The sequence below is a fragment of the Pogona vitticeps genome, chromosome 2, assembly GCF_051106095.1.
Source record: "Pogona vitticeps strain Pit_001003342236 chromosome 2, PviZW2.1, whole genome shotgun sequence".
Taxonomy (NCBI): Eukaryota; Metazoa; Chordata; class Lepidosauria; order Squamata; family Agamidae; genus Pogona; species Pogona vitticeps.
The window spans coordinates 171,659,366-171,672,850 of NC_135784.1; the positions used below are offsets into that span (position 1 = coordinate 171,659,366).

Sequence of the window (13,485 nt, forward strand, 5' to 3'; positions counted from 1 at the left end):
ACATGGTTGGAGAGTGTCATCGAAGCGACCAACATGAATCTGACCAAATTCTGGGAGGCAGTGGAAGACAGGAGGGCTTGGCGTGCTCAGGTCCATGGGGTCACGAAGAGTCAGACAAGACTTAACGACTAAACAGCAACAACAAGGCAACAGAGAATTTCTTTATAGAAAACTTTATTTTAAAAGTAGAGTTAATGACAATTAAAACACTATTAAAATGACAATTAAAACTCAAGTTACTTTGCTTGATTATGTTGGCTGCTTCTTCTGCAGGGTCTTCATCTGGAGTTGAGTACAGTATTGATTTGTACTCCCTGCGCATTCGCCTGCAGTAATTCCAAGAGCCTAAAAAACATACAAGTCCACATGAAGTAGCACAAATAATAATAATAATAATAATAATAATAATAATAATAATAATAATAATAATAATTTATTGTCATTGTAAGTATATACACATACAACGAAATTCACAGACACCCAGAGACCAGACACATGCACACACATAAAATTCCCCAAACACTCCCCACCCACTAAAAGTCCCCCACTAAAAATACAAACATCTACACCGCAGGCCAAGTAACACAGTCCAACTAATTATTCACTACTGGTGGTCTTTAAGCTCATTATTAATTGTAATTATAGCTCTGGGATAAAAACTATTGAGAAAACGTGTGGTCCGAGTCTTAATTGTTCTATATCTTCTGCCAGATGGTAACAGTTCAAAAAAGTTATAAGCAGGATGGGAAGAGTCTCAGGATGCTATGTGATTTCCTTAGACAGCGGGATATGAAGATGTCATCCAGGGTTGGTAGCTGGAGCCCGATGATATTCTGGGCAATTTTAATGGTTCTCTGTAGAGCTTTTTTGTCCGCTACAGAGCTACTCCCAAACCATGCCAGAATGCCATAGGTTAGGACACTCTCAATGGTGCTACGATAGTATGACAGAAGTAAATGCTGAGATAAATTTAACTTGCTGAGCATTCTCAGGAAATACAGCCTCTTCTGTGCCTTCTTCATTAGCATGTTGGCATTTATAGTCCATGAGAGGTCCTCTGAGATGTAAGTACCCAGAAATTTAAAACTACCAACTCTCTCCACTTCCTCACCGTTTATGTACAGTGGTAAATGTACATTTCTCTTCCTCCTAAAATCAATTATGAGTTCTTTAGTTTTTTTGATGTTAAGTGTGAGATGATTTTCTTTACACCAAAGTATCAACCTTTGTACTTCCTTTCTATAAGCAGACTCATTGTTTTTATTTATGAGCCCCACCACTGTCGTATCATCCACAAATTTAATAATTGCATTGGTGTTATACAGTGGGATGCAATCGTGTGTACAGGGAATAGAGGAAGGGACTTAGCACACAGCCCTGGGGAGCTCCTGTACTTAGTACCAGGGTAGAAGAATGGTGAGATCCCATCCTTACTGACTGAGGCCTATCTGTCAGAAAATCCTTTATCCACATGCAGATCTCCTGAGGTAATCCCAGGTTGATCATTTTAAAAAACCACCTATTTGGTAGAATGGTATTAAAAGCAGAGCTATAATCCACAAACAACAGCCTCGCATAAGTTCCCTGATGTTCTAAGTGGCTCAATACAGTATGGAGTACAATGGACACAGCATCATCAGTAGATCTATTTTTCCTGTATGCAAATTGCCATGGGTCCAAAGAAGATGGAAGACTAGCCTTAATGTAATCCAGCACCAATCTCTCTGTCTTCCTGTAACTTGGGGTAGGCAAAAGGCAAACCTTCTGGATGCTGGCAGACTGGAATGCCAGCGTTCCTCCCCACTGGCTATGACAGCTATAGGACTGATGGGATCTGAAGTCTATTGACATCTGAAGAGCTGGACTTTCCCACCCCCGTTCTATACAAAGCATGTCTAAAATTCCAGAATTTAGGTGAAACTCGGGAAAAACTCTTCCACTGTACTGCTTCTGTAGATCTCATTCATACCTTTTAAGAATGACGTGGATCTAGCTCTGAGGCTTATTGCTGTATGGAAGAAAAGATAAATAAAAGCTTTAGAATAAGAATACAGTAATTGAGTTGGAAGGGGCCTATCAGGCCATTGTGCCCTCTGTTCAAATCAGGAATCCAAATCAAAGCAGAATCAACAAATGATTGTCCAATTCTCTCTTGAATGATTCCAGCGTTGGAGCGCTCACCACCTCCCAAGGTAATTGGTCCCATTGTTGCACTGTTCTAACAGTTAAGAAGTTTCCCCTGATATTCAGAGCCTGAATCAGGCTTTCTGTAACTCTTGAGCCCATAATTATGTGTCCTGCATTATGTGTTATAAAAGCTAACTTATTATTTTTAGAGAAATGCATTAGGCAGTATTACAAAAGCCAAATGGGAACACCCAAAGGCATAAATAGAAGCAGCCTCCAGGTAATGAAACACGCATGTGTTTCTGCTAGATTCCTTGTGCTTCCAAGCAAGCTCTAGGAGGCTTTGCTTTTTTTCCTTGCATTAAGAAAGGGGGTGGCACGAGAAGATCATTGAATTTCATTGATACTTGGAATAATTGAGAAAGTATTCTGTCAGCAGCCTCAGCAGCAATTGTTGACTACAGAAGCAGCAGCCAGAGGTTTCAAGGATGGCTATTTTGATTAAAAACCCGCAGCCCTGAAGACATACACTAATGTTTTCCTTGTCCATTTTGTAGTGTCAGGCCAAACCTCTCTGGTTCCTGCTATTCACAGGGCTGACATCTAAGTGGGCTTACATTTTTATTTCCAGTATTTAGAAAATATGGATGGCTTGGTTTTGCCTTTTAGGGAAGTTTTCTAACTGGCTACATTTGCTAGAGCAGCCATTTTAGGAAGGGGCATGCCAATGGTGTTTTCTCAATATATAGTGGCTCCAGTATAAATCAGTTAGAGGACCCCGGATTTTAAGAAATGTGTTTACTATGTGGGGCCTATTAAGTGCAATCATCTGCCACCAATACTTAGCAGGTCTCTTCCTTTTCACAAGGGCCTGGGTTCCATTAGCATATGAGACCAGGATATTTGTTAGTCAGGTTGTGGCTCCAATTAGCATGTCAAATACCCATCAGTGAACTCTTTAGACATACCTGATGCCAAAAACAAAAGGAGCAGGAGCAATTTCAGCATCTGTGAAAAAAGTAAATGATAGCAATTAGCCCCCACAAAGCTTATTTCCAAGGCCTTAACTCTGGACTGCAAGAGCCAAGAAAGCCACCCTGCCAGGCCAGGATTATTGCCATATTCACTCACATATAGGGTTGCCAGATACATGTGTCCGAAAAGGAGGACATAGAAAGCCAAAAAGGACGATGAAGGAGGACGTATGGGGGGGGGCTCTGTGCATGGGGTGGGGTGGGGGGCATGTCACTTTTGGAATTAGGTATTGGGAAGAATAGCTCTTTGATCATGGGGCAATACCATAACCATTCAACCTACTCAGTCTTGAAAGGTTAAGACTGGGAAAGTTACATTTTTTGGACTACAAAACTCAGAATCCACTGGCCACTGTATTTTCTTGTTTTAAAAATGTTTTAAAAAATTAAAACAAAACAAATCTACATATACACTTACTGGGCTCCCAGGACCAATGGAGACAATCTATTCCTTCCTTTAATGGAGACCCATCCCCCTTGTTTTATTTATTGATTTTTTTTTTATTTTAATAGAAGCATAATAAAGTGAAATGAAAAGTTTAAAAAGTTGTGTGACAGATTTGAGACACTTTATAAAAACCATAAGGAAAAAAAACAGAAGGCGTGGATGTCTCTCAACTTGAGAAATGCAAAGGATGGAGAAAATGGATTTGCAGACACTGACACAGAAACACACACACATAGAGCCATATTCTCCACCCTTTGCAATTTCTCAAGCTGAGATAAATCCGCTTTTGTGTGTGTGTGTGTGTTCTAGCTCCCACAAGCATGGGGGATAACTGTGCATATGCTCCTGGACCTGGAAATGCACTCTGCACATGCCCCAGGGTTGGGGGGCAGGGCAGAAGGGGGGATAAAAGTGCCTCCTGTTCCCTGGCTTTTAGGAGGAAGGAGCAACCGGACTGGCCCCCATTTGCCTGGCTTTGAACGGCCACCCCCTCCAAACCCCAGAACAGCCTCCCCTCCAGGAGGCAAGCAAGTGCACTCACTTCACTCCTGTCCATTTCCATCCATTTCTCTCGCACCTTCCTGCCTTATTCAGCTCCAGGCAGAAGCAGCCATCCACAAGGCGGGTATTGATGGCTGGGGGCTGGAACAGCCCTAATCAATCAAGCCACCTTATCTCCCTCCGATCTGATCTCTCTGAAAGACCAGGAGGATTTACAAGGGCCGCAATCAAGGAAGTAACAGGGAGAGGTTTGGCTGCAGGGGGTGGGGGTGGAGATACAAAAGCCGGACATTTTAAGGTTTTTTAGTTTAGCTTGCTGGATGGAGGACATGATCCTGAAAAGTAGGACATGTCCTCCTTTTGCGGGATGTCTGGCAACCCTAATCACATAGGACAGGAATAGTTAGATGAAAAGTTACACACTGGGAGAGGGAAAACCAGATACTTGTTTGTTTCAGCTATCCTACTGGATGGGTGCAGTGTGTGTATTGCTATTGTTGCATGGCTTTTAAAACTACTTTACATAATTGATTATCCTCCTTAGTTTATGATTGTCAGTATAGCACAATAACCTCACTCACAAACAATATCAAGGCATATAATAACCTCACAGAGAAAAACCCCAGCAGTACATAAACCAATCGATCAGAGAGAGATGAGAACAACCCACACCAATATTCAAGTGAAAGCAACAGATAAAAGCCACCTTGGGTCCTTTTTTAGGAGAAAGGTGGGGTAAAAATATCTTAAATAACTAAAATAAATGAAAGTTATTTTATACTTTGCAGCTTGTATAAGTATATAAAAAGGAAGGGGCTATGTTTATTCCCATAAGGTGGACATTCCATAGAGGTGGACCTACCAAAGAAGGTGCCCTATACCTCATTTGTCAGCCTCACAGCTTTTTCTGACGGATCTGAGAAAAAGGACTTCAGGGCTCGGGCAGATGTACATGTCTTAGGAGGAGGAGGATTTCTATGACATTTCACATTTTCTCTGCAACCTAGCGTACATTTGAACCCATAAGGAAGTTCAAACATGTTTATGAATAATCTGGTCTCTCTCACCAGATAAACATGCTCAAACCCACCCATAAATTCAAGCATAGGTCGCAGAAAAAATGTGACATGTCACAGAAATCCTTTCTCTATATGAGTTCAAAGGATCCCTCAAATGACTTACCATCAAGCTGTTGAAGGCTTTAAACTTAACACCGCTACCTCAGCTTTGACTTTGAAATGCATAGGCAAACTCTGCAATTGGTGCAGAGTAGAGAGACTATAAAGCTGTCTCTTTCTGGATGTTTCAGACCACAACTCCTGTAACTCCAAGCCAAAAAAGCCAGTGGTCAGGGACTATGGGAGATGAAGTACAAAACATCTGGAAGCCACTTGGTTATCTATTGCAGGTGTTGAGTAGTTAGAATGCCTAATTTATGTAAACATATCAATAAGAAGCACAAAGCAAAAGCATAAAAATACACACAAAGCTGGAGCTTCTGAACCCTCTTGAAAGGTAGCATTAGGGACACTTCCAGGTCTTCACCTAGTGATAAGGCTGCTGTGGTAAGCTAAGCACGAAATGCCAATCCACTCCACCATGGGAAGCATTTCTGAAGTTGAAACTTACCAGCTTCCCAGTCTTCCTTTGAAGGAGGGCCTTGGTAAGCTACCAGTTTTTTGTTTCCCTTCTGAAGAATTTCACCAGCTACAAGAACAAGCAAACATTTAAAGAATAAATGTTAACCTATGGAGGTTACTTCCAGAGGTAGACAACTGTATGTGATATTATGCTCTCCAAGGTGCATGTTCCATAGAGTTATCGATTTCTCCAGTAAACATTGTCAGGAATGTTGCTATGGATGAGGGATGTGAATGGCCAGGTTTCCAGATAAGATTCATCTGGTAATAGTAAGAACTTTAAGAACATTTACTGCAGAGGTCCCCAACCCCCAGTCCGTGGCCTGGTGCCAGTCCGTGGCTTGAGCCAAACCGCCCCATCGCATGCACTCACCCCTGCACAGCCCATTTGTGGCTGCGTGCACGCTCTAGCACGCCCGTGCGAGAGCTGCACCGCTGTTTGCACAGGCACACGAGAGAGCGCACCACCAGACAAGTGTCGCACCACCATTTGTGCATGTGCGTCCACTTGTGTGCATGTGCAAATGGTGGCGCTTGCATGGGCGCATGAAAGAGAGAGCGCTTGTTCGTGCATGCGCGTGAGCATGGGAGTGCCCCACTTTCCCCAGCCGGTCCCTGATCGAAAAAGGTCAGGGACCGCCGATTTACTGTAAAAATATATATGTAGACTAAACAGTTCTTGAAACATCTGTACTTGATACAGACTTGTACTCGGTAGACTTAGTATAGTTTTATATTCTTATCAGACATAGTATAGTAACAGACAAGTAGATTCCTAATAGACAACTTCCAGATTAAGTGAATAACTGTCACTTGTTTTATCCATGTGGCAGTTAACCGCCTTTACGCCCAGGCAGACTCAGATTGGTTACAGAAGTTCTAATATGTAAATTACACAACTCTTTCTTGTATGCACAAAACAGAAACATACATGCATGCTGGCTTGCACTTATATATTCCAACAGTATGGACGAGGGATGAGAATGGAAAGATCACCAGATCCAATGAAATGCCATCTCCCATTAACTTTAACAATCATAGCCAATTATGTTGAATGATAAAGAGTTATTGTCATCTGGAGGACTCCCATGTTGCCTGCTGTGTTGTAGGTGAAATGTCCCAGCCCTCAAATTCCTTGCACACATTTTGTTACACTACATCACTAGATATCACACACAGTGAGAGTGCACTTTGTAGCTATCACTTCAGCAGACTGATTAAAAGAACCATTGTCTTACCTCCATAAACCTCCGGAGCAACTTTGCTCTCACACAGTTCAACATGCAAGTTGAATTCCTGCTTGGGAATTCTGTGACGGGCATTGTAGGGACATGTCACTAGGTCTCTGGCAATCTTCTGGTTGTTCTGCGAAGGGGGAGAACAGTAGAAATTGCAGTGCAAACGGGACAAGAGCGCCCCTGATCACCTTTACTTTTTATCTTGACATTAGAAATACTAAACAGACAAGGCAAAATTCCAGAATTAGGAGGCTGAGAAAAAAAAGGAGAGGAATATAAATTTCAAGCTTATGCTGACGATTTGGTACTATTGCTAGAAAACCTGGAGGACTCGATTTGAGAATATCCACTATTGAAAACTTTGGTGCAGTATCAGGACTTAAACTGAATTATGAAAAACCAATTTTTGACAAAAAAATATGAGAAGAAAAAAATTAGAATTAGAAACTGGCTTTGAACATATGTCAAAAATAAAATATTTAGGAGTGTATAAAAAAACTAAAAAAAGAAGCTTGATGAAAGATAATTATCTCCCAGTACTTAAAGAAATACAGGAAAACTTGGGTAACCTGCAACTTACAAAGCTGGATAGAATTGCTACTATAAAGATGCACATTTTACCAAAGCTTCTATTCCTGTTCCAAATTTGCCAATACTGTTGAATTATAAATAAAACCGAGAATAAAACTCAAAGCCCTACAGGACTTAAAAGAGGATAAATGGCCTTACCAAATTGTTTATTATATTATAAAGCCTGCACTCTGAACTGGATAAAGGAATGGATTACTTTGGAGGACCAAAGGCTTCTAACTTTGGAAGGGCACGATTTGAGATTAGGATGGCACACATATGTACAGTATAGCAAGGGCAAGGACCAAACACTTTTTTCTTTTTTTTTCCTGATCACATTGTAAGGAAAGCATTATACCAGGTCTGGCAAATATTTCAGAGCCAAACATACAAAAAAATTCCAATATAGCTTTTTATAAAACCTTCTTTAATCTCAAAAGAATGGAGATACAGTATACAGTATGTATAAAGAGCTCTTAACCAAAGAGCAACAATAAAAAAATATGCAGGAGCTGAAGGAAATGAGTCTACCAATAGACAGGTGGGTGATGTTAAAATTAGAATCATGGTTTAAAAAAAGATAAAATAATTGGTTTTTATGAGGGGAAGGTACAGGTGGATGAGCTATGGATTAATACAAATGATAAGATCATACAAAAATGTATACTTTTTTGTTAGAATATAATTTAGATGAAGAAAGAGTGAAAGCAGTGATGATTAAATGGGCACAACATTTTGGTTATATAGACATAGATGATTGGACTCAAATGTGGAATGATAACTATAGATGGATTAAACCAGTAAACCTGAGAGAAGATGTTTTAAAGATGTTCTATAGATGGCATTTTACACCTGTAAAACTGGCAAAAATTATGTCAGGGATTAGCAATTTATGTTGGAAGTGTTGTCAGCAACCCGGGACTTTTTTTTCACCGGTGGTGGACATGTGATAGAGTAAAAAGATTTTGGAGACAGATAAAAGATATTACACAAGAAATTATACAACAAAAATAGCTTTTAAACCATAAATGTTTCTGCTGAATAGAATGCCAGAAATTGTTGGAAAAAATAAATATATATTGTTGCACATATTTATAGCTGCAAGGTTGATCTGGGGCCAAAAATGTACAAATCAGGAAAATCTGACGATGGAGGAGCGGTTTAAAAAATTATTGGATATTGCAGAAATGGATAGCATTATTAGAGGCTTTACGTGAAAACCAGAGAATATATGTTAAAGAAAACTGGAAAATGTGTTATGATTGGGCCCAGAAACAAACATGAATAGAGGATATAGCATATGTTAGAGATTTTAGTATTGTAATACAGCCGTGGAGCCAAGATTATATTAGATATTGTATTACTGTAAAGAATTCCCCATGCCTTTGTTCAGTTATATTTTGTTTTCTTTCCTTTCCCCGGTTGTATTTGTTTCCCTTGTTGTTTGATTATTTGTTATATAATAAAAATTAAATTTAAAAAAAGAAAAATTGCTAGCTGACAGATCTTGCAATGGTGTTGGTGCTGGAAAAGGCTCACTCACATTAACTGAAATATAAGACAAGCTAAAAAAGATTCTTTCTTCCGTTTCTGACTTCTAGGAATCTTCTCAGTATAAATAGCAGTGTCTCAGGAGCAACCTATTAGTAAGCCATCTCTCTTGCTCTTTTTTTTAAAAAAACACCCAAATGATAACCTCCAGTGATACACTCAATTTCTAGGATGACTTTTTCCTAAGACGTTAGACTTTTCAGTGAGGATTCAGCTAAGAAAGGTCTGACTAGGCAGGTTATCCAGAGGAGTCATGCTACTGTATAAGGTTCTGAATAGTATCTAAGTCTGGGAGATAAAGAATAGGACATGCTAGGACAGGAGACTGTAGGTGGGGTTCAAGTGACTTCCTCAAGCTGGAGCATCATGAAATTATCTTTGGATCTTGCGGGTTTCTGTGGTTATACAAGGTGTTAGACAATCAGAGCCCACTCTTTCTTCTTTTGGGGAGATAAGCCACCAAATGCTAAATCTATGAACATTTCTTCTTTCCTAGTAGGAGCCTCGAGGCACAGTGGTTAAACTGTAATATTGCAACCAAAACTCTGCTCATGAATTGGGTTCAATTCCAGGTAGCCAGCTGGAGGTTCACTCCGCTGTACAAGATTAATAAATTGAGTACCCAGCTTGCTGGGGTTAAACAATATGTAGCTTGTGCAATTAAATTGTAAACCAAGCCAGAGAGTGCTTCAAGAGCAGCAGGGTGGAATATAAGCAGCGCAATTTGCTTTTGGTGCAAATTGACAACCCAGATCACTCAAGAGAGCTATTTCCTTCTACCACAACATGTCCAAGACCATCTCAGAAACACAACACCTTTCCTTTCCCAAACCCAACTTCCATTTTCCTCTTACCTGACTGCACTTCACCAAGTGATAAGGGAACCTGCTCGCTCTGATCTGATGGTTCTTGTCATAGGGGCACTGCAGCAGCTTTTCTGGCTCCATGATGATCGATGGGGTGGTGGTGTCCTACACTTCGAAAAGTGCCACCCAGAGACCTTTGGGTAGTGCGGGAGGCATATAAATTAAAATAAAATAAAATAATAAAATCTGTTTAAGAAAGAGAAGTTTCTACAGTACATGCTAGGCTAGAACTACTGTTGGTGACAGCCGTTGTTCCCAATGTGAAGGTTGGCTTCACTAATGAACCTGTGCAACTGCCAGGGAAGGAGAGAGTTTGTGGGGCATCTTATCTTAAATAACACAAAAAGGCAAAACTGACCATATATAGATATTTTCAAGTTTACCATTCACTTGTAGAAAGCCACTATATTTATTTATTTACAGTATTTATTTGTTCAATTTATATCCCGCCCATCTGGTATATTCTACCACTCTATCATATATAGCCTGGCTTTATTTTTAAAATATAATTATCTTTTTGTTTACTATCTAAGCATAACCAAGTCTTTTGTACCTTCCCCCTACAATTCACTGGCAATTTACAAAAAACTTACCCTGCTCAACGCAGTCTGTTTAAAACAGGTAAGCCATGAAGACTCCTCCTTAACCAAGCCAAACTTCCCAACAGCTGTTTGAACTTAAACTGATAAGAGGCTTCCACTAGCTAAGCCCTTTAACTGGAGGCCCAGCCAATGGGATGGAAGCTGCCTTGGTACCATTGTGATGTCATTCTGATAAGACGTATCTGGATATAAAGCTAAGGTTGCCAAGTGAGTAGCAGTTAGTTCACTGAGATTTTAGGATCACTGCCTGAAAACTAGGGGCAGATGGTTGAACAGGGAATGCAAAGTGGTGTGTAGCAGACATTATAGAGTCTCAGTGGTAAATACAGTAGATCAATACCTAGCATTTGGATGCCAACAGTGGCTCTGGATCAAGCAATGTAATTAAAAAGTAAGGGTACTTCTGAGCATGTGCAAATGGCACATTCTGAAGGTATGAGAAATGCCCTCAAAAATTGTCAGGCTGGCATCTTCTTGTTACCTGATAGTTCAGGTCCAAAGGTTTAGACTTGACTGTCCTACATATATATAAGCTAAGGTCAGAAGAAACTGCAAAACATGCACACTGTAAAATGCAGCCGTATTGACAACAATTCTAAAACCATATAAAGGTAATACTTTCAGGAGACCGGCTCAAAGGTCACACCCTAGAGTGCAAGCTTTTAGATATGCAAGTATCTTTCAACAAACAGATGCTAAACTTGGCCAAAAAAAGGGGGGGGGAGGAGCAGCTAATGTTAAAGCCATGCAGAGTAAATACATTTAGTCACAGTCTTGAAAGCAAAGGTGGAAGGAGGCTGAAGATACGCAAAATCAGGCTACCAGGTGATTAGGTACAAGAGAGGGTAGGATTCTTACTCAGCAAGAAATTGCAAGAGATATGCTGATAAATCTCAGCATATCTCTTTCAATTTCACCTTTTCAAATTTTCATTCAATTATTAAAGGCCCAAGAAGCCTGTCCTCCTTTGCATGGGGCCACCATGGGCGCCCTGTGATGGTGTAAAGAACTGAACAGCTATAATATAGAAGCTGGCAATAATTCAGCATCTGTTTTTGAAACTATAAAAAACCCCAATTGTTACTCAGAGCTTTCTCTATTAGCTGAAACACAAGTCCCTTTGTAAGTGGAAAAAGAGCTGAAGAGGAAGTAGATACTTTTTATGTTGATAGTATTGGAGGTACAGTGTACGCTAAGTTAAAAAAAGTCAACAGAGTTTAACTGTATAAAGAGATGATTATGTCCAAGAGCTAAGAACTTTATGGATACTTATTATTTTAAGCAAGAAAGACTAGCCTTTTGTATGCTTAGCCTGTACTTTGGGGCTTTCTAGATAATGGTTTTTTTTGCTTTGTCTCTCCTTCCCCAGCCCTGTACCCTCCCAAGTTTGGACTACAACTCCCATTAGCCCCTTAGTAAATTGGCAACTGTGCTTTACTGTTTGTGAAGGACGCAAAGGCTTTGCTGTCTGGCACAACTGTCACGTGAGAAACCTGCATAGGATGGATTGCCGGTGTAGTTTCTCTGAGATATCCTCTCTCTGCCGTACTCCTGAGAGGACAGGGCTCCAATCGCAGTCTTCCAGTACCGTCCAAACTCAGAGATATACTAGATGTAGTGTGTTTGGAATGGACCAAAGCCTTCTGTGCTGGCATGACTGGATCTGCTGTTCTGGCTGGGGTCACCTGGCAATAGGCTATTGGGTCCAGACCAATAGCCACTATGCCAGGCATGTAGTTGTTCCTGGGTCAGATTTATCCTAAGTAATTTCCTGTATCTCATGGTTGAGAAGGGTTTGGATTCAGAACAGCTTTAGCTGGCTTACTGTCTCCTCTGCCAGTCCTTAGCCCCTGTGCCCTTAATCTTCTCGGAAAAACAGACCTGGATAATGCCTTTATTTGTTATTTTTATGTGGTGTCTTGTCATTTCCAGTATCTGTCAACTAAACAATTAATGACCTCTAAAAGGTCCTATCATTAACAGCTGGGCTTGAATCTTGTATGCTGAAGGCTCTGTCTTCCTTTATGGAGTAACTCAATATTCCGTCTTGCCCTCTGCTCTTCTCAGCATCATTTTGTTGTAGTGAATCTTGCCTTCTTATATGGGCAAAGTAAAGCACCCTCAGTTTTTTAGCTTCTAGGGAAAGTTCAGGCTTGATTTGTTCTAGAACCCATTTATTCTTCTTTCTGGTGCTTCATAGTATGCATGAAGGCTCCTCGGACTAAAATTATTTTCCTCTTCTCTGTGTTTTTCACTATCTTGGTTTTTACATTTGTGCATGTTAATGAGGAATATGACAACATGTATGATTTGGGCTTTGGTCTCCAGAGACACATGCTAACAATTGAGAATCATTTCCAGTTCCTTCACAGCTGCCTCTCCAAATTTCAATTGTCTTCTGATTTCTTTGCTGTAGTCACTGTTCAGATTGCTAATTGAACCAAATATTAACTCTTTCAGTTTCTTCATTGTTAGCTTTAAAGTTATATAACTCTTCTGCAATCCTGATTATTGTCTTTCTATTGTTCAACTGTTACCTTGCTTCTGCCCTTTATTCCTTTGCATTCATCAGTGGTTGATTCATGTTATTGCTGTTTCTTTCTGGTAAAATCTGCTTATCTTAAATTATTGATGTTTCTTCCACAGATTTCACTCCTTCTGAACTTAATCCAGCTTTCCTTATATGTTCTGCATATTATTTGAACAAATAAAAGGATAAAATATACAAATATGTGTTTGTTTGGGGGGGTACGCACACACACAAATATTTGAAAGGCATAGAAAACTGAGCTTTAGAACTTTAGAACTCTTAATGAACCTGGGCATTGCATAGTGTGGACTAAGGGAGAAGTGAAAAAGTTCACAATTCCTAATGACTTTTGATAAGTGTGAACTTTTCTGCTTGTCC

General features: G+C 40.1%; 2 protein-coding genes across 3 annotated transcripts in view; one reads left to right on the forward strand and one right to left on the reverse strand.

The window, feature by feature from the left end:
• Positions 1-156: 156 nt before the first annotated feature.
• LOC110071205 (gametocyte-specific factor 1) lies at positions 157-11,623 on the reverse strand. Of its 2 annotated transcripts, none has more exons than XM_072991240.2 (7): positions 11,495-11,623; positions 9,964-10,109; positions 6,989-7,115; positions 5,740-5,817; positions 3,096-3,135; positions 1,970-2,008; positions 157-345 (listed from the first exon to the last, which is right to left on the reverse strand). In XM_072991240.2, the coding sequence occupies exons 2-6, from the start codon at positions 10,054-10,056 to the stop codon at positions 1,990-1,992; spliced, it is 357 nt and encodes a 118-aa protein (XP_072847341.2). In that variant the 5' UTR covers positions 10,057-10,109; positions 11,495-11,623; the 3' UTR covers positions 157-345; positions 1,970-1,989. The 2 variants fall into 2 exon arrangements, with proteins under 2 accessions (XP_072847341.2, XP_020634587.2); XM_020778928.3 differs by lacking the exon at positions 11,495-11,623 and adding an exon at positions 10,569-10,724.
• The window catches only part of NCKAP1L (NCK associated protein 1 like), a 97,041-nt gene continuing 94,320 nt past the window's right edge, over positions 10,765-13,485 (forward strand). Inside the window, exon 1 of the mRNA XM_020778918.3 lies at positions 10,765-10,784. The gene's annotated coding sequence lies outside the window, so the exon portion shown is untranslated. The remainder of the gene's footprint in view (positions 10,785-13,485) is intronic.